Genomic DNA, 20,885 nt, shown 5'->3' on the forward strand with positions numbered 1-20,885 from the left:
GAACCTGAAGGGCTTTGCATTTGCTCGAGAGCCCAAACCAAGGCTTAGACGTGCGGCCTGGTTCGTATTTATCTTTTCCAGACAGCCATTGGGCCAATCGGGTCTTCGGAAGGAGGCAACCCCCCCTGCCCTTACAGGGACCCTGAGGGCAGGGTCTTTTAAGAGCCCCGCAAAGCTTTTCCCACACGCAGCGGCAACTCTCTTGAGCTGCTTCAGCTCAAGGCTGTAGAGTGACCGCGGACGGTGTCCTCTTCTTGGTATGGCTCCTACAGATGCTTAGACCCAGGCGAGACGAAGTGCCCCCTCCCTCTGACAAGGAGGCTCAGCCTGGCCTCCCAGAAGGGATCCTCCCTGTCCCTGCCCCCAACCGGATCCGATCCTTGATAGCACTTGCGAGATCGCAGCCACAAGTTTTGCTCTTTGCACGCGCGCGCGCGCGCGCACACACACACACACACACACACACACACACAATGTGTTCTCTTTCATTTGCGGATTTAATAAACAAATGTAACCATATCACATGGGGCTCCGAGCCGTCCTTCTGAAAGCAATTCCGCTGTTGAAAACTGAAAAATGGGTGTAATTTGCGTTCAGAAAGTGATGTTAGGGTCATGGCAATTTCCCGGGCCGTTATTTATTTTTACTTTAAAGTCTTTAGGGAAGATTTGCTTATATACTCGGAAACCTTCCAATGCGAGAGTACCAGCAATCCGGTTCGCCTTCAACGCGGCGGGGGGGTGGGGGGGGGTGGAGAACAATTACTGAGTGACGCTAATATGGGGAAACTGAAAAGAAATGTCGATTGTTTTTATTGTAACAGAAGGAGTGAACAAACAGAAAAACCAACCCCGGGTGATCGGAAACAGGCAGGCGGGGAATTAAAAGCGGGTCTCAGGCGGCAACAGGCCCCTCCCCTGCCCTTGGAAGGAGAAAGCGGGTGAGGAGCGCTCGCAGCCCCGGGGGCCAGTCGCACCGCCCGCAGCGGGATTTCCGCGCTCTGGCCGGACCCCGCACGCTGCTACCCTCCGGGGAAAGGGTCTTGAATCGTAAGCAACGACAGGAAGGCGGAGAGGCGGCAGGGAGGCTTTGGCGATTCTCGGAGAATCTTCTGGGCTCCTTCTGGGGGCCGCACACCCCCCCCCCCCGTCGCCCCACCTCCACTTGGGCTGGTACGTCCCGCGGCGTCCGCAGCCTGGTTAAGTCCAGGCCTGCAGGTCAGTGTGTGGGCACCTCCACACCCCAACCCGGGTCCCCGGCTGGGGCTGAGGGCCCTGGCGGTCTGTCTCTCCTTCACCCCAGAAATTTCCGCTGTGGCCACCTCTGGCGACCCCGCCCGCTGCTTCACGCGCAGATCCCGCCTGGCCCGCAGCGCAGCATGGACCCTCCCTCGCCTTAGGCACGGGGTGCGCTTCCGGCTGCCACGTGCCGCAGCAGGCGCGGGGAGGTCGAGGGGGCGGAGGAGCTGCAGCTGACCCCGTGTGGCCGGGACAGAGCAGTGGGCAGGTCGGGGTTGGAACCCGTGGCCCAGGCGTTAGCAGCGCAGTGTGGCGAGGACCGAAGTCCGGCCTCTTTTTCCGCTCTCCGCCGCGCTCTTTTACTTACCCTGCAAGAGCGCTCCTTTGGGAGAACCGGGGGCGAGATCTTGTTTCTACCTCCTTCCCTCCTCACAAGGCTGGAAGACGTGACTGTGCTCTGGAAACCCGTCCTGGAGCTCAGACTCTGCCTCCTCTCCATCCCTCGGAGCTCCCTGGGTAGGGCGAGAAGTGGGCACGGTCGGCTGTGCCTGCCCTGGCTCCTGACCCCAGGAGGAAGGCAGGTCGGAGGCATCTGCCCCTTAATATTCTTCTCTGTCAACCCTGCTCTTCACGAGTGCTACTGAGAACAGCCGGACCCCTCTCCTGCGCGTACACACGCCCATCTCTCATTCTATCCCCCAGCCGCAGCCCTAGCTGACCCGCGGACTCCGGGAAGCAGCCCAGGGTGTTGGTCAGGGTTGCAGAGCGAGGGAAGAGTTCCCCTTCCTCAGCAGCTTGTAGCGCCGGGGTCCCGCCGCGGCAGTCGCCCCCGCGGGCGCCATCTACCAGGCTGCTCGAGGGCGGCTTCGGATAGAGCCAGATTCCTGTTCCTTCTCGTCGTCTCTCCTCAGACCCGGCCTGTGCCGAGAGGGGGGCACCACAGGTTACCGTCCGCGGCACTGGGACCGCTGACAGATTTATGAAGACTTTACAGCATCTGGCCTGGGCCCGAAGTGGCAGGGCAGAGGTCCAGCCTAAGAGACGCGCTGCGGGCTAAAGGGCTAAAGTTCCCCCAGCCGCGTGCCCGGGGGGCGGGGGTGGGGTGGTGGGGAGGGGGGCGCGAGCTGCCCCTGGAGTCCGGGGCCCTGGCTCCCTCCCCTCTGGCGGGTGTACACGTCTGTCCCCGCCGGTGCCGGGCATAGGGATTCTCCCCGCTGCGTGTAGTCCTCTCCTTCCCACCCTCCCCGGCTAGCTTCCAGTCTCCCACAGAGTAAATATTTACCCAGAGGACGGGTAGCCCCTCGGAGGAGGCCTCGACAGCACCCTGGAAGGGCTTTTGGCTTTTCACCGGCCTGTATCAGCTGCAGCCCTTAACTGGTTGTATTTTGGTTTTGGTCTCTCAGTAAAAATTCTTTTAGTAGATATTCTTCCGATCTCTGTGTAATCTTCTGGGTCCAGAGCCGGCAGTTACCAGGGAGCAATGACCCCATCTGCCCCTTGCTCTTTCTCAAAGTCCTCATCTTTAGAACCACCGTCGAGGCTTACTGGCCCTTAATGTTTCTCTCTCTCCTGCCGGCCCGCCCTCTAGCCCTCTTTCCCTTCTTCAGGTCACTCGTCTCTCTTTCGTTGGGGGTCTTCGATTTGCCGGCTACCTGACCGCAGCACTCATTGTGCGTCCCCAAGAGGATTTAAAATCAGTCCCTTCCTCTAGGATCCTTCACCTGTCTCTCCCCTGAAGCTTTGATTCCTTTTGCCCCCGAAGTTGGGGCCTCAGTTTGCCGCAGATTCTTCTTAGTGTCCCTAAACACCGAAGATGTTCGCCAGCTCTTCAGAATGTCCTGGGCTGAGAGCACGGAACACCCGAACTCGCCGGCGTGATGAGGGCCTGCCGCGCTCCGAGGAGCCCCAGCAGAGGCTGCGCCACAATGATCATGCCCTGCCACGGCCAAGTCCCAACAGGTGGAAATGGAGAGAGAGAGTGACAGACCTATTTGGGAGCGCAGGATATGTGAGGTAGCTGAAGGAGTTTAGAGATGAACGAGAGGGATTTGTGTGTTAGGTACACCTAGCCAGAGCTCTAAACAATGAGAATCTCAGAATCACTCTGGGTTGGTGCTGTAGAACCACTATAACCCTCTAAGAGCGCATAGACCCACATCCCGGCACTGGGTCTTGCCAGCCGGAAGGTGGAATAGCCCATTACCGACACCGCAGACCAGCAAAGTCAGCGAGGCGCTCACTGGGAGCGCACGAGCGGTGTGGAGTCTGAGCAAGAGGTAGAGCTAGTCACTGTGCGTGTTTGTGTGTGTGTGTGGGGGGGGAGGGGTCAGGGAGCTTCGTGATCCAGAAGCCCAGGATGTTCAATCTTTCTCACAAACCTCAGTCCTAAGCTCCTCTGTGATATCTCAGTCTCAACTAATTTGCACCCAACCCCCGAGATGGAATTGCTGCATTAAAAATCTTCGATTCCCAAAGCACCTCTGCGGGGTAAGATACCAGGCAGTGCCAAGCAACAAGTAGTGAGGGTCAGACGAAGGTGAAACCGCTATCAAGTCAAATTGCGAGAAATTTTTAACAATTGAAACAAACAAAAAAGGCAGACATGTTCTAGTTGTGAGACTTTTCACAGGAATCAAGCATAAGGAATTAAGGGTGTTTGAATTCATCTTTTTTTTTTTTTTAATCTTCCAAGTCTTCCTTACCTGTAAATTTGAAGTTAGACTGCGGCCCCAACAACAGAAGCTTGAGGATCTGGAGATGGCTCTCCGTTTCAAAAAGCACAGATGATCATTCGCTTTTCTGGCTTCTGGTCACTTACTGGTCCGGAATCTGGGCCCAGTCAGCTTCCCTGTTTGTAGACCAGAGCCACACACATCCCTCGGGATTGTGGGAAGATCAGTACGAGTCCTGTGTGCACGAGAAGTAGCGTTTTGACTGTCAAGTAGCAGTAGCAGTATCCTCGACCAGAAGCAGTACAAACACCCAAGTTCATTAAAGATGTTCCCCGTCTTGCTTTTAATTTTGACTAGCATTCCCCATAACCCATACTCAAAATGTGATCAGCTTTGGCCGCCAACAAGAGTACTGTACTCTTTAGACTTAGAGTGATCGAAAGTGAAAATTCAGAAGTAGGCTGCCCCGCAGGGCCTCTGGTAACTAAACAGAAGACCGGGGGATTACTTGTATGTGCAGTCTCAGTGTTCAACTTTCTTGGGACCGAGTCTTTTTGATTAAACCTTTCACTGGTGGGGGGATGCCAGCAGACCTTGGCATCAGGTACCAGCAGACCAGTATCGCGGCTGAGCTCTGTGGTGTGCTGGCCTCCAAGGAGAGTGCCCCTCGCACAGGCAATCGTCGACCCCTTGTGCGTAAGTTCTCGGCGCACCGCGCACGGCCAGGGACTGGAGCCTGTGTGGCTACGGTTTGGCCCCGCGCTTCTGGATGAACCCATCAGAGGCTGCGTTAGGAGGCTAGTCACGGAGACAGAAGAAGGGTCTCCGCCTGGCGGGCGCAGTGGCCCCCATCTCCGGCTCGGTCTCTCCTAAACCTCCTGGTCTTTCCAAGGGGCCTACCATCTCACACCTGTGCTCTCGCCACCTGGCATAGGCTGGAGTGAGGTAGCCCCTGCCGGTAATAGGTTCTTCTCCAGACAGCCCCTGGAGGCCCGCATGACGGGCAATTCTAAGAACCGCTGCCCCTCGTAACGGTGGCCCCCCCCCACCTCCCACCTGGAGTTTTAACTTCAATTCTGAGGCATCTGTCCCTCCTCCCCTCCTAGAAGTCTCTTCAACCCCTTCTCCCTTCGAGTCTCTCAAATTCAGACCAAACGCTTTCATTTGCTTATTCAGCATTTTTATCAGCCCGATTGTGTTGTCTGTTTGCGCTGCTCCTGGGAAGGTGTCAAACTCCCATTTTCATTGTATTTAGTCACCCAGGTGCAGAGCAAGCTTGAAAGACACAGCGGAAGGACTTTCCCGGACTGCACTGTCGCTCAGCTGGCCGCACCAATCACCACGCAGCTTGCCCTCGGACCCTCCTCTTTGAGGGCGTGTCCCTGGTGAGTGATTGACGGAGCCGCCCGGCCCAGCTCAGGCCAGCCCACGTTGCTGCTTAGATTGAAATGCAGAACTCTAGCCTCTTTCATCGGGGCACAGACTTCCTTTTACTCCTTCCTTTTGCACTCTCGCCGCCTCCTCCCGGGAAGAAGCGGAGGCACCGGCGGCCCGGGGCAGCGACGAGCCGGGTCACTGAGGCTGTGCGAAAAGTTACTTTTTGGGAGTGCGGAACTGGGGCCCCGTTGGTGTACTGCTCGGAGCAATGGGTGAGTGGCGGCGGGGGACGCTGTCAGAGCCGGGAAGGGAGGGAGGGAACCACAGGGTGAGGGAGGGAGGGAGGGAGAGCGAGGGCGCGCACCACTGAGCGTTCACACTCTTCTTATTGACTTTGCTCGTGTTTCTACAAGTTGTTAGGAACACGCTAAGGGTCAGGGCGCACAGCAGTTCAGTCTGAACGCTGGCTACTGGGTTGCTGTTGATGCCATTTTCTGATTTTAAAAGAAGGGAGCGGTGGCATCAGCAAGCTCCGCAGTCTTAGTGGAGGACCAAGTTTTGTTTCACGTAGACTCACACACTCAGAACGTGAGGGGAAAAAAAACAAACAAACTGTAGTTTCTTCTAGACCTTGTCTAATCGCGCGGGTCTCCAGGCGGGGCGCTGGGGCTCAAGGGGTAGCGGCCCAAAGACTTTAGCGCCGAGAAGGCGAGAAGGAGCCTGTTGCAGGCGTCAAGACCCATCTCCTTGCCCGCTTCGGAGACTTTTGAACACTTGGAGGGGCCCTGTGTCCCACCACTTTGTTTGCTTGTAGTGGCCGCAGGCACCACCGGAATGGGGGGGGGGGGTCCCACTCGACCTTAGTGGTTTGGGGCCACTGGGTGAGACTCGGGGACAATAGGGTTTGGGAAAAGCCCAGGTCCCTAGTCCGGGGTGGGTGCATCCGCCCTGCCTTCTTATGCGGGCGGAGGCCGAGTGGTAAACGGCTGTCCCAAACTCCCGGTGCGTGTCCCCGCGCGCCGTGTGTTCGTTTTGCAGAGCCAGCCTTTGGGGAGGTGAACCAGCTGGGAGGAGTATTCGTGAACGGGAGGCCGCTGCCCAACGCCATCCGGCTTCGTATCGTGGAACTGGCCCAACTGGGCATCAGACCGTGTGACATCAGCCGCCAGCTACGGGTCTCGCACGGCTGCGTCAGCAAGATTCTGGCGCGCTACAACGAGACAGGCTCGATCTTGCCAGGAGCCATTGGGGGCAGCAAACCCCGAGTTACCACCCCCACCGTGGTGAAACACATCCGGACCTACAAGCAAAGGGACCCTGGCATCTTTGCCTGGGAAATCCGGGACCGCCTGCTGGCTGACGGCGTGTGCGACAAGTACAACGTGCCCTCGGTGAGCTCCATCAGCCGCATCCTGCGCAACAAGATCGGCAACTTGGCTCAACAGGGTCATTACGACTCCTACAAGCAGCACCAGCCGGCGCCGCAGCCGGCTCTGCCCTATAACCACATCTACTCGTACCCCAGCCCCATCACGGCGGCCGCAGCTAAGGTGCCCACGCCGCCCGGGGTGCCAGCCATCCCCGGCTCGGTGGCCATGCCCCGTACCTGGCCCTCCTCCCATTCCGTCACCGATATCCTGGGCATTCGCTCCATCACCGACCAAGGTAAGGGCTCACGGGCCGGATGTGTGGACGTTGCAGAGTCTTCCTCTACACCCTCGCTGGTGTCTCGGTATCTGCGGCCTCCGAGCCCGCGTCTATCCCACCACCTGAGGCTTTTTCCTTTCGAAACTATGGAGTCCTCCCAGGGGGGTGTCCTGATCTCATTAACTTGAAATTCATGCCCTCCGTTTCCTTGCCACACACAGTCTCCTGCCTCATCTCAAACTACCAGACCCATAACATCCCCCCATCCCCAACACATGGTTCGCATTTTCCACCCTCCCCCGCCTCTCTCGCCGCTGCTGCCTCAGACCCGCTCGCTCACTTGGAGAGCGTGGCCCGGGTTGGACTGGGGGCTCAGCCCGGGAGGATTGAGCGGGCGTGGGGCTGCCGGTTGCAGACACCGCTGCGGGCAGCTTGTTTGGGGATCAGATGCGGCCGCGAGGAGTTGGGCACCCTGTGGAAATTGCAGTATTCTTGGATTCTGGCAATCAGGCCAAATTTGCTCAGGCAGGAAGTTCAAATGTCACCTAATTGGTTTCATTCTTATGCTTCACTTCATTTTCCTCGGAAACTGAGGTCCCGAAGTTACTACTAGTAACTTCATGTTACTGCATTGCTCATTCTGGGACTAATTTTCTGCTTTATTTCTCTCTCTCCCTTTTTTTCCAAGAGCCCCCCACCCTGGCCTTTACCTTAACAGACTTCACTATTTGTATCTTAGGAAGTAGCACCAACCACCGTTGTGATGGAGACAAAATGCGTGGTGATTCCATCTTGTCCTCTCTTCTTTCCCCCTTTCCCCACGCCTGCGGCTTCTCTTTAGTGTCTCCTGGTCCCGGGAAATGCCAGTGGATATCTAGTACTTGCACGTTTTCAACGGTGCCACCCCGCTGTTCTCTTCCTTTCTCACCCTTGACCTTGTGGTGTCCCCAGTGTCTTTTCTGGTTGGTAAGAAGGATTCCCCGAGCACCCCCCCCCCCCAGCTCAGTAGGCTTCTGCAGACCAGAGTTTGTTTTCTTTTACTTCATAGTTAAACAAAACAATACAACAACAACAAGAAAAACCAGCATTAGCTTCTTTCTTGGTAGGGGTAAAAAGTCAAAATGTCCTAGATGCAGAATTAAAATAATACAGAGATAAGAGCCTACCTTTTAAATTTGTTGGCCAAAAGTTTAAAAAGCACAGAAGAAAAATTAAATAGGATGGGGGGGGGATAGTTCCTTTAATTATTTCCTGTCTTTCTCTGTTGTCACCACATTGGCACAATTATCTTTTTAAGTAATTAAAGCAGAGCCTGATTTCTCATATTCTTGTTTTCTGACTGTCAATTTACAAGATCCTTCTAAAGAGCTCAGTTTTGTCTTATTTGGGGCTGGTTGGAGCTTTAGTTGGAGAGAGTTTGCCCTTGATTTATAGGATAAACTGACCTCAGTGACATTTAAAGGAAGCTCCTGTTCATGGGAAAGTGTGAGATCAGCAGAAATGGGGGCTCACAGGGGGATCTCAATTTCTTAAGATAACTTCAGGCTTGTGCCCACCGATTGCCTTTTGTCTGGGAAGGCAAAGAGAGACTGGCAGTTCTGCGCCAAAACACGGTTTCCTGGTGCAAATTGGAACACAATCTAATCCTTTGGAAAGGAGGAGGAATAGTTAAAAAAAAAAAAAAAAGACTGACAGATTTGAAAAGACAACTGTTCTTCCCCAGGGATCCTACAATCAGACCAAATATCAGTTGGAAAAGTAATAGAGTATATGGAGAGGAGCAACTGTTCGTTCTAGATGTTGATTCTGGATGCCAGCTTTAAACATGTTTTCTGACAAATCCATGAACATAAGATGATTATTTCTATAAGTGATCACTTCTACAAAATGATTGCTCCTTCAAAGCACTGTGTCAGATGGAAGTATTTAAAATCAAGTTGTAGCGGCTTTATCAAACTTCAGTCCTCCACCCATAGGTCCCAAAGACAAAAACACATTGCTCATAGTCTTCAAATATCTCTTCTTTAAAACTGCAGTTGGCCATTCAAAGATGGCAGTGGTTTAATAGGCACACCTTTAGGTATTGTGGTAATCATTTTACAGTGTATAATTTTCTTTGTTTCTCTATTAAGAACATAAAGGATAACTGATGGTTTTACTCCTTTCAAAATACTTAATTCTACCTTCATTTTCTTAACTTTTTATTTCATTAAAAAAAAACCCACCCTCTCTCTATAACCTTACCACTGTCACTGGTGGCATTTACAGGGGTAATTGTAATATTTATTTTCTGAGTCATATGCACATAACCTCACATATTTAACGTGTAGACATAGAGCATCAAGGGTAGTCACACACAAGTTAGGCACACACAAGACAGAAACTATGCATGTATATTTTGCATGTGCATTGTGGCCATCACGTAGTTATTTGCTTGCAAAGGACTTTACAGGTCTTTTGTCTCATCTATCCACCTAAGTACTAGATCCCCACAGCACAGTGAGCATTTTTCTAGATGTCTCTGAGCAGGAGCACAGGCCAAGGACGGTTAGGCCAAGGACGCTCCTCTCTCCCTTTTCAGTCTGCGCCAGTCCCAGTGTTCGTCAATCCCGAGTCAACCCTGGGTTACGATTGGGATGAACAGCTTCACGTGTTCTTTCCCTAATTTGGGAAAACTCCCAGGTTCTTTCCATTCGATTCCTCAGGGGAGCGAGCAGGGCGGGGGGAGGAGAAAATCAAAGGCTTTTGAAAAAGGGAGAAAAAGAAACCTTCCCGCAGGCCTCGGTGAAAGAGCTCGGAGAGGCCTACTCTGAGCGAGCCAGCGTCGCGGGGCCCTGGGCTGAAAGCCGGCGAGGCTGCGCCTGGGACCAGCGCCCCCGGGAGGCCGAGGGCAGGGGTCGGAGCCCTGGAGCTCGCGGGTCGCGTCTCAGGCCGGGGTGCGCGGGTTGGAGCCCCAGCTTGACGCCTTCTCGTCCTCCCCAGGAGTGAGCGACAGCTCCCCCTACCACAGCCCCAAGGTGGAGGAGTGGAGCAGCCTGGGCCGTAACAACTTCGCCGCCGCCGCCCCCCACGCGGTGAACGGGCTGGAGAAGGGAGCTCTGGAGCAGGAAGCCAAGTACGGTCAGGTGAGAAGGCGAGGGCCCCGCCGGGTGGGCCGCGGTGGCCGCGGGGGTTTGGGCGACGCAGGACCCACTTCTTTCTGGGCCTCGACCGAGGGCAAGCCCGGGCCGACCGGCCGTCACGGTTGGGTGAGGCGGGACGGAGGCCTGGACCTTGCGGGGCGGAGTTGAGCCACGACCCCCCGCCGCGGGCCCGAGGGCCTGGGGCGGTGGAAGCGCCTCCAGGCCTGTTTGGCCTCTGCAGGCGCGGCCCCCGAAGCCCAATCTGCTGCTCGCACTGGGAATAGTAACCCAAGGAAGGCGCTTCCGAGGGGCCGGGAGAGCGGCGCCGGCGCGGGCTGCCTGCAACGCCCGCGAAGCGCACGCCGGGGGTCGGGGCCTGCGGGCTGGTGGGCTGCGGGGTCCCCACGCTCGCGCGTGTCTCGTACAGCGGCTCCCTGCAAACACGCCGGCGTAGCCTGCCCTGTGATCGTTTGGAGAGGGCAACCAGATAAACCTAATAAAGTTACCATTTCCAGATTAAGGGTCACGTTGTAATCTCCCAAGGGAGGTTTGTGAGAAAACCTCAAATTATACGGACTGGCTGTGGACCGTTTAATTTTTCTTTCCCTCTGTCCCTCCCCCGACTCTGCAAAAAGAAAAATTAAAACACTCGTGTTCTCCCGCCCCCCTCCCCCACCCGGAAAAAATTAAGCAACCACCACCACTGACGCCCTAGAGGTTTGAGTCTAAACTCATCACCAAGTTGGAGTCAGGAGTTCAAAGCCCCGAAAAGCAAGCAAACAAACAAACAAACACGGACCTTAAAGCAGCTTAAGGTTTCATTGAGCGGGTCTGGGTAGATTTGCAAGGTTCTTAACGCCAAACTCCAGTTCCGAAGCCCCCAAATACCCAGTTTTCGTTTTATTATTTTGAAGTCCTAAAACTCCTAATGTTTTAGCTGTCCAAAAGCAGCGTTTTATGTGATATGTAACTTGTTGCTTTTATTCACTTGCGAAGAAAAAAAAAATCCTAATTCTCATTTTCTCAAACGCCATTTCCACTTCCTTTTCGCTCCCTGTTTTGTTAAAAGAGACTCATATACGTATTAGTTCTCCCGTGACAAAGATCCTCGAAAATAGCAAAGAAAGGGTCCCTTTCCCGTATCTGTTTCTACTGTAAAGAATGTCATGGAGAAATTATACGAAAATTTGTCGTTTTCTTTTTAAAAAGCTCCTTATCATAAAGAAGATGCAGTAGGTACAGCGGTTAGGAGCTCCGATCTTCTGGCACCACCGCCACTTAAGCAAGTAATTTTAGCGCCTCCATTTTTTTTCATCTGTAAAACGGGGAAATAATAGTCCCAACCTCAAGAGATGTTGAGAAGATTCAATGAGATAATGCAGTCGTAAGGCGCACAGTAAACCTCCATTAAAAGTTACCAGTGGTTATACATGGCGGTTTAGAGATGGTCTTCCAAAAACAAGCGATTTTGAGGGGTGGGGGGTGTGTGAGCATATACTTTGGAGAGTTCATGGTCAAAAAGTGTCAAGGCGTGTTGTTACAAACAATAGAAGGAGTGTATTTAAAGCATCCAGCATAGTAGCTCGCGTTTAATAGGTGCTCAGTAGTTTTTATTAGGTCATCATTTGTTGGAATAACATCGTGAAGTATAGAGTCGAAAAATAGAGTATAGAGTATAGTATAGAGTCGAAAATAATCTTTGATTATTTCATTTTTTCCTCCCTTGAATTATATAGATCTAGTGTTTATACTCATTTAGAAATGGTTAATTTACACACATACTTCGAACAGACCACTTTAAAATAAAAATAGAACTGATTCAAAAAATCTGTATATTCTGAACATGAAAGTTGATTACATTTTATACGCTGATTATTACTGAATTATGATATTTATAAAAGCAAGTAAATTAAAGACATAAATGGCTGAATAAGCATTGTTCGAAGTACCTAAGAGAACAAGTTCAATTTTTTTCCAGAAGAAAAGGACATTTATATCAAACTTAAATTTGGAAACTTCTTAATTGCAGGATGCTAATCTTCTGTATTATCATGTGGTAATATAATTCAGTTGATGTAAAATTTCAAAACTTCAGAAGTTTCTAAGTACAATTAAATCAGTGGTTATTATAATGATCAAAATAGTGCTTAATGATGAAGGTGTGCTAAGTAGGTAGAGAAATTTAGGCTGTGTCATTTTGTGAACAGTTTTGGAACTTGGACATTGATTTCCTGGAGGGTAAAATTCTATAATACTTGCTCATAAACAAAAAAGCAACGGTAAGGTGTGTTGTGTGTGTGTGTGTGTGTGTGTGTGTGTGTGTATGCATTTCCCTCACCAATATTCAAAGAGCAGCTTTATTTTTAAGTTATTTTTCAAAATGTTATCAGCATAAGTATATTTTAAAAACCAAAATGTAAACTCAGGTAACATTTTTCTATTTGTATAATGAACAAAATTTGAAAGTTTTTGGCAAAAAATTCTCAAAAATTATGCACATAATACTTTCAGGGCACTTATAATTTTTATTAAATAGTGCAATATTATATGATTCAAGTTTCATTTTAGTACATAAAGGAGGAAATTGAGAATTCAGAATCATAGGATTTAGAGCATAGTCTTTTCCCAGAAGACACCTGTAAAATTACTAAAGGGACTGAATTGACAACTGATTGTAGGTACTAGTGATTACCGTAATCTAGAGTTTCTATTTCCAGCTTAAACTACAAAAAAGGATGCCTGATCGCTAGTAATTAGAACCTTATGCACATTTCAGCTATATACACACCTATCTTTTGTTTTTAAACCACTAATTTAGAGTACTCAAACTTGTCTTACTCATTAAGATGAAGTCAATACTTTATATTACTATTTAGAAGTCCTTATTGTCTACCCTTGAGGATAGAAGAAAAAATATTTATTTGTTTTGGCTTTTTTCACCTGCATTTAATATTGGGCTAGAAATCTTTAATCTCTAATTCTGAAAGGCAACAATGTTCTCTGGTTCCTAATGGCTGGTTCTCTTCTGTTAAAACAGAAAACCTTTACTGAATGCAGTTGCATGGCAAAAAAAGGGGAGGGGGGGCTTTGGAATATATCTACCCTTTTATATGGTACTTAGTGAATTAATGCATTTTATTTAAACAGTTTATAAATAGTTGTATAGTTCTTGAAAAATTTTCTACAATTGGGCATACTTTCTCAGAAAAAAATATGTTGTATATCTGGTACTCTAACTGAAGTAATCTGAATGTTAGATTTATAAGCTTTGCGTATCTTCAGTTTTGGTTAGTGTAGGTTAACTCAGACAGCAAGATTAATATAACGTTAGCTACAAATTGAGATGTCAGGAATGAGGAAAAATCCTTAGATACTTGAACTGAAAAAGCTAAGAGTTAAACAAGCTGTGAAAATGATTGGATTTGGAAACATAAATTAATCTGAAATTCTTACGAAGCATTAATTTGTATATTGTATTAGAAATATAGTATTTCAGAATCCTGAATATAACTTTCTAGTACATTATTTTAAACACCGGTTGTCCTTGTAGACATACTGTTCTCATGAAAATATAAATGAAGTTGCACGAGATTTTTCAACATATGAAATAGTTAATTTTATGTTAAGTAATTTATAATTTTGCAGAGAATCAAAATGTAGGCAAATGCCAGTAGAAAGTGTTTGAAATTCATGATGTTGTCTATTATGGAAAACATTCCTCAACCTGGGTAGCTTTTAACTATTAGTGTCTTAAAACAAGATTAATGATGTAGCAGTAAAATGTGTCATATAAAATACAAAAAAAAATAACTTAAATTTTTTTCATGTCTACCTTAATTTTAATATTTTGGAAATATAAAATTTAGGGAAAAATTTTAAATAGCAGCTTTCCATTACCTAGAGACATTTAGATCTGCAATGTGATAACTAAGCATAATTAAGATCTTTTTGGATGAATGTTGAAACCATATTTACAACCATCATTTCATTTTATCAGATTTGTTTTACTAGGTCATTGCATAATGAATTAAGAACGGTAGAACAACAGTCAAACAAAGATTACACCAAGAAGAGCAAGAAAATCTTGTTTATTTTCAGATCTGAAACTTTTTCTTGCTTATGTTATGGAGGCTGAAATTCTAGGTGAAGCACATCTCTATTTGTGGCTAAATCTACTTTACTATAAAGCCAAAGTAAACTCATTTTATAATAAGGGGAGGACCAGGTAGAACTGATGAGTAGATGAAAGATTGTGGATAGAGGATTGGGCGCTGCTGTTTGCATTTTCTTCAAGGGAGAAAATGTTGAGTAGACAATTCTCAGAATGTGAAGACTACTGTCTATCACTTCTAATTGCCAGACAGTTGTCATACCAGTCTCCCCCCTCCCCCCACTCCCTCCTCCCGCCATGGTCAAAAGCGTTTGGATCTTAATGCATTTCCATTTTCGGGGGGGGGGTGGGGGTGGTGGTGTGTGGATAAATGGAACAACCATAAATCAAATAATGAAATGGCTAGATTAGAACTTTTATTTACTTTTTTCAACAGCTTTATTCATTTTGCTTACTTAATGTATAATGCTTGTTCTGTGATCAAAAGTGACTTTTTATTTTTTAAAGCAAGAGTATCAAAAGGCTGCACTAAGATATACAAATGGTTATGAAACACCTATGATATGGCCCATTTTATGAGGATATGAGATGATTGAGGCAAGCCCTGTTCTCAAACTATTTATAGTCTAGCTCTCTGCCAATATAGCTTCTCAATATACTAATTTAAAAGCATGTTTTTAAGAAATGGCAAATCTGTTTCTAAAATTTTAGAACAAGTAAAATGAAAACTCATTTTTTTCATTCAAATCTTAACTAGACATTGTATTTTATGTTTTTTTCCCCCTAGACTATTTTCCTTAATACCAGTGAGATAGAATCTGTTTTGTTTTGTTTTGTTTTTTTTTTTTTCCTAAAAACATTCAACAAACATTCAACTTTTTCTAGGGTATGCTGTTTGGTCTATTTTACTATGTATTAGTAAATCTCCTTGTCAAAATTAGGTGGAAGATCATCATTTGCTTCAGGGAGATCCTTGTATAGTTCTTTAGAGGAAAGGATTCTCATGGCTTTTATGGAAGATCCACATAAAAAAGCAGTTGATGGATTGAGGTCTTATTTATGGAATCTTTAGGTAAAGTCATTTTCAAAAATGGGATTTCCATTACATGCCCATTGCTGGGGTTTCATTTGGAAAATTTGTTTACTCTTCTCTGGGGATTCCATATGTTGGTTGATTTATAAATCATATTTACAATCCAATTAAATAGAGTAATTTAGCATGTTTGCTCCCACTATATTTATGGTGTACATTTGGTAGTCTCTACTCAGCCTAACTAGCTTTTCAGATTAATTACATGCCCTTCACTGAAAACATTAAACAGATTTGGGAAGTTTAAGTCATGTACTCTTTTACTGGAAAGAATAAACAAACATCAATGCTACCTGTAGTTGTTTTCCTTTGTGGTGGAAAATTTTACTCATTCAGTGATTGCTTCATAAATAACAATTACTTTACCCAGTAGAGATTTATATCTTTTGCCAACATCATATTTCAGAATTAATATGAGAAAATTGATGTGTTTATTGAGTCACTAGAATGAATAGTAAAGGTGGCAGGCACATTTTAAAGTGTGTTTGTCATCTCTTGTTTATGCTGCTTTTTCTAAATTTCTAAATCTGAACTTTACAAGTGAGAAGGAAAGTTGAGACAAAACTTTTTCACCCCAAATCTGGGTCATAATTTAACCTGAGGGAAAGCAAAGAGCTATTTTTATACTGTTTAAAGATTTGTTTTTTTTCTTCTTTTCTCTTAAACAAACACTTTAAAAATTTTTTTAAAATATAATTTATTGACAACTTGGTTTCCATGCAGCACCCAGTGCTCATCCCAACAAGTGCCCTCCTCAGTGCCCATCGCCTACTTTCTCACTTTAGCCTCCTCTTGCCTTTTTTCTAACAAGACGAGGAGATCAAACCTCCCTGAGCTTCCCTTATTCATCCTTTCTGCAGTACAGAGGGACTGCATCACTAAAATGATACTAAATATGTTGTGGATTTTAGAAAACTTTGAAATACTTAAGTCACCAAATTTGTGTTATTAAGTATGAGAAATTGGACAAATATGGAACAAATTAGTAGTGTTTACTTTATGCCCAACAAACAAATGTAGTCACAGAATAAGTAAGGCACCTGAAGGTAGCAAAGGCCTAAATCCAGTGTTCTTCCTCCCCTAAATCCTAGGAGCATTATCTGAGATGAGAGTCCACTCCAGCCTGATTTCTCAGGAGGGATGTTTCTGGGAAAAAAGAAATGGGTCTACCTAAGGGGATGGTAGACATTGCAAGAGAACAGCTGAAGAGCCTCCAAATAAAGGGGACACATCACAGAGCAATGGCTCTAAGGGCAAGGATGTAAAGGGAAGATGGTGAAGCAAGTGTTTCAGAGATAACTATAATTCTGGATGATAGAAAAAATGCAAAGAAAAAAGAATGGGTAGAAAAAATTTGGCTGTCATGAAAAATAAAATTTATCAACACATTTTTTGGCTAACTAGAGCACTGTTTCTGTCATGTATAACATTAAGTAGTTTAGCCTTATGTACTTGTAAAATGTTGAGCAAAGGTTTTCACTGTTTTAAAAGTAATTTTAACCTTATTTTATGATCTTGACATGGTAAACAGGATAAAAAATTAATCTAGAATGGAAGAGGCTAATACAAATGCAAATACCTTTCTATAACTGGATCAGAATGATTCCTTTCAAAACTAATTGCTCATGGGTTATTGGGAAAATCCTACATGAACATGATTGGAACTATAATCTCTATGCAATGCTAGATTTCTTCTACAATTTGATAGCTATCTTCATACTCATCTGCTGAGAGCCTTAGAGTGAGTCTCCTTTGAACCATTCTCTGATAAGCCATCCTCAGAAAGGGGGAAATTGTTTTGTTTTGTTTTTTTTCAGAAGCTAAGAAACAGAATGAGGGTCTAACAATGAAAATAGGGTTCTAGAAGAAGAAAGAATCTTTTACAAGATGTTATATCAAAAGATGCTCTAGTTTGAGATTAAATTGTGTTTGTTCTTTAAATGTCCTGGCGAAGCAGGAAAAGATTTGCTACAGAGGATCCTGTGTCAGGCAGGGGTGATAACTTCTTTTAACATATGACCATTGATTTGCCAATTGGCCCAGGGTAAATGGCTAAATTCCTTAATCTACATTCTTGTGTATAAAAAGAGGATAAGGATTTCGTTTATATTTTAAAGTGATGTGCAATGATTTCTTTGTTAAAAATAGAGCACCATCCTATAGGACCCTTGAAATACATTTTAATTTCAATTGAAATCAAATTAAAGTAATATTGTGTTGTAATCACAATAATATATATTATCTTGCCATTATTATAAACCCAGTAGTTTATAATGAGTTACAATTCACCAATCTTCATTATTCCATAAACGATGTTGGATATTTCTTGGTGCCTGGGACATAGGGCATATTCAAGAAACCTTAGTTTCCTTTCCCCTTCCTCATTTTTCAAAGAACAGGCACTTTGACAAACAGAACAGGATCTGTGTGTTCTAACAGACCAAGTACACAAGGTTAACCCCTCTACTTTTATTCTTGTCAGAAATCCATGAGCAGTGTTAAATCATACCCATGTGTTTATTCTATTCCATGTATTACTCTAAATGGAGAAAATCATTTTTGAGAGCCCACCATTGCATTGTCATAGATGTGGAAGTGAAAATAACAATCAAATGAATTAGGAAACAATTTCTATGTTGTAATTGAATTAGAAAAAGTATCTAACACAAGTCTGCTCTTTTCTTACCTCTAAGGATTGAATCGGTTTTACTACTAGTAATTATATTATACATTTACTTTCATTAGGAAATATGTTGATGTATGAATTCATTCACATCTCTGCCAGGAAACAAGTTTACTCTTTATTTCTAAATAATGTAGAAATTGAGGGGGGGGAAAAGTTACTTGAGATACCAAGTGGTCATGCCAGAATCAGGATAGGAAATTGGGGTGTTTTTATTGTTAATAGTAACAATACTAACAGTAACTTATTGGATGCCAAGAGAACACTGGTTTCTAGACAGAGCTCCTTGCCTGGGCTGCATTTTGTTTGCAAACTAGGATTTTACATTTAAATTCCTTTCAAGAGACTTACCAATGTGGCTTTTAAAAACTCATCACAGGACCCCAAAACTTTGCAAACCAATATTCCAATTTCAAAACCACACATATGCAGTTCTTTTATATTCCAATAGACAGTTTTCTTGTTGATAAAATAGCTCTGGAAAAAAATATCCCCAATCTTCATTTAAGAACTCTTATAAGACAACTGCCTGATTTTGCATGTCCTTTGTCCAACAGGCATTTTCAACATGACCTTTTAAAATACGGCCCATGTTTTATTTAACAAAGGTTGTGCTCATTTTGAGAGTCTGGAGTGACAGCCTACACTCCGTGCCCTTCTTTACTGGAAATGAAAGCTACGCCAACCAGGCCCTTCACAAATGCTTCAACAAAAGAGCCAAACAAAACCCAAGTACGGGGAAGGTTGACAAAGGCATCCGTATAGCTGAACAGCTTCTGAGAGTATTTAATCACCATTAATTCTTTCCTCACCCTGTATTTCCTTCCTATAATTCCAAATAGCAAAGCGAGTACTATGAATTTTCTTGTTGTAGCCTCCTCAAAGCCTTTGTGGAAAGAATAATATCTTGTTTTTTGGGCCTTTTGTTTAAGCAGCAAGACTGTGAATGCATTTAGAATATAAAGATCAGATTTAAAAAAATCAGAAATTAGAGTCAGAATATTGCTTCTACTTGAGGAACTTACATTCTGCCTCTTTCTTCCAACCCCTGAAATGTCAACTACTACAATGTAATTATTTTCACCTCTTCTCTCTTCCTACTCTTAGGCACCAAATGGTCTACCAGCTGTAAGCAGTTTTGTGTCAGCGTCCAGCATGGCTCCTTATCCGACCCCGGCCCAAGTGTCGCCTTACATGACCTACAGCGCCGCTCCTTCCGGTTATGTGGCTGGACATGGGTGGCAACATGCCAGCGGCACCCCACTTTCCCCCCACAACTGTGACATTCCCGCATCGCTGGCGTTCAAGGGAATGCAGGCAGCCAGAGAAGGTAGTCACTCTGTCACGGCTTCTGCACTCTGATGGGAAATTCTGTCCGCGGCAGCTTCACCCGGGTCTCCCCTCAGCACACCCTCCCCCTCTCCCCTGGTCTCGGATCCCACCCCTCCCGCCCCCAAAGCTGGCTTTAAGGACTCACATCCTTTGTGCCGATGACACTTAAATATTTCTTGCCATAACTTCTCTCTTGCAGAAAACCTGACATGACTTTAGGATTTGAAAACAAAAGCAATCTTAAGGATTGAATGAGACATTTGTGTTGCCCACACACTGTTTTAACGTAGCAAAGAAACCTGCACCCCTCAAAGGGCTTAAGGAACTTTTAAAACTAGTCTTTGGTAAAACCACATGTGTATATTTATTCTAAATCAACCTGAACTTTTGAAACGTGCAATTGTTGAGATTTTGCAAAATCAATAAAGGAAAACACATACAGAAAAAAGTTACGCTGCACCCTCTAATCAAATAAGGTGACCAAGTAAGTTTAAATTCATCATTAGGAAACTAATCAATAATTGACTTGAGTGATGCTTTGTTTATTTTTAAGAGATAACCTATTTTGTTGGAAAATATGTATAACAAGCCGTATCTGAATTTAGCTCCTCCTGATGTTTTTACTCGGTTCCAAATACAATGATGTTTATATTTTCTATTAGTTTGTAAATACGGACTCTGGATGGTGCATTTGTGTTTTCATTCCATGGGATACCCCCCTCCCTCCCACCCCTATCTATTTTTTTCTCTCTTTTTGTAAAGGTGACTTTCTGGCAACGTCTTTGTCTCTGTTTGGTGGTGGGCTCCTGGACCTGGACTTGCCCCAAATTTTGTGTGTGCAGTGAAGGCTTCAACATCTTATGAAGGACATTTTCTTTCTACAGCAGAGGACTCAAAAACAGATTAAACAAGCCAGTCTCCCATTTTGTATCCTAATCAAACAACACACATGCCAAGCATATAAAGACATGAGGGTGGAAAATATCTGAATAAGAAGGCTTTAAAGGAAGTCACTTAGAAACTTAAGTTTAATGTGAAATGCTTTGCAAAGACACTTAAAATGAACTTTATGTTAAGAAAACCACTGTGAAACTAAATTGTACTGTTATTGTTGGCTTACCTGTGTGTTCAGCAATCTCAGCCCAAAATTATGTTGTAATTTAAAGAAAGTGGAAAATTCTCTAGTGAATGTAAAAATGGCTTGCTGTGAAGTTTACATTGTTGTACAGAAGCATGTTTCACATGTAGGTAAACTGGTGGTGGTATTAGAAATACAAATGCTATTTAATTTTTTAAAATTCCCTTTATTCATTTCTGCAGTTAAAGGACCTAGTTTAGCCAGTAAGTCTTTCTAGACCAATTCTGTTTTCACTTTAATGTTAATAGAGCTGTGGGGTGTGTGTGTGAGAGAGAGAGAGAGAGTGTGTGTGTGTGTGTGTGAGTGAGGTGTCGTGTTTTAAAACAATTGCTTTTCTTGGGTATAATTCTACATTTTTTCTTTTCTGTTTAGAAAGTTCTTCCTGCTTGGGATATAGGCTTGAAACTACGTTTTAAAAACATTGGTACAATTCATCTATTGGAAAATTAATATATTATGGGTTTTTTTTTTGGCA

At 45.3% G+C, this 20,885-nt stretch overlaps 1 protein-coding gene across 1 annotated transcript; it reads left to right on the forward strand.

Moving 5' to 3' along the window:
* The first annotated feature begins 3,051 nt into the window (after positions 1–3,051).
* Positions 3,052–20,117, forward strand: PAX9 (paired box 9). The gene is made up of 8 exons (XM_047074693.1): positions 3,052–3,197; positions 4,431–4,606; positions 4,803–4,938; positions 5,443–5,559; positions 6,102–6,952; positions 9,917–10,059; positions 19,048–19,270; positions 20,035–20,117. Exons 1-8 carry the CDS (start codon positions 3,052–3,054, stop codon positions 20,115–20,117), a joined length of 1,875 nt encoding a protein of 624 aa, XP_046930649.1.
* The last annotated feature ends 768 nt before the right edge of the window (positions 20,118–20,885 follow it).

This window comes from Lynx rufus, unplaced genomic scaffold (assembly GCF_022079265.1).
Source record: "Lynx rufus isolate CCGP_SWC_20201006 ecotype Redwood Valley unplaced genomic scaffold, mLynRuf1.p SCAF_13, whole genome shotgun sequence".
Lineage (NCBI taxonomy): Eukaryota > Metazoa > Chordata > Mammalia > Carnivora > Felidae > Lynx > Lynx rufus.

Coding starts and splice junctions, on each gene's coding strand:
- PAX9 (XM_047074693.1), top strand. CDS start 3,052: ATGTTCGCCAGCTCTTCAGAATGTCCTGGGCTGAGAGCACGGAACACC. Junction 10,060..19,047: donor AGGAAGCCAAGTACGGTCAG/GTGAGAAGGCGA, acceptor TCCTACTCTTAG/GCACCAAATGGTCTACCAGC. Junction 19,271..20,034: donor AATGCAGGCAGCCAGAGAAG/GTAGTCACTCTG, acceptor CTTTTTGTAAAG/GTGACTTTCTGGCAACGTCT.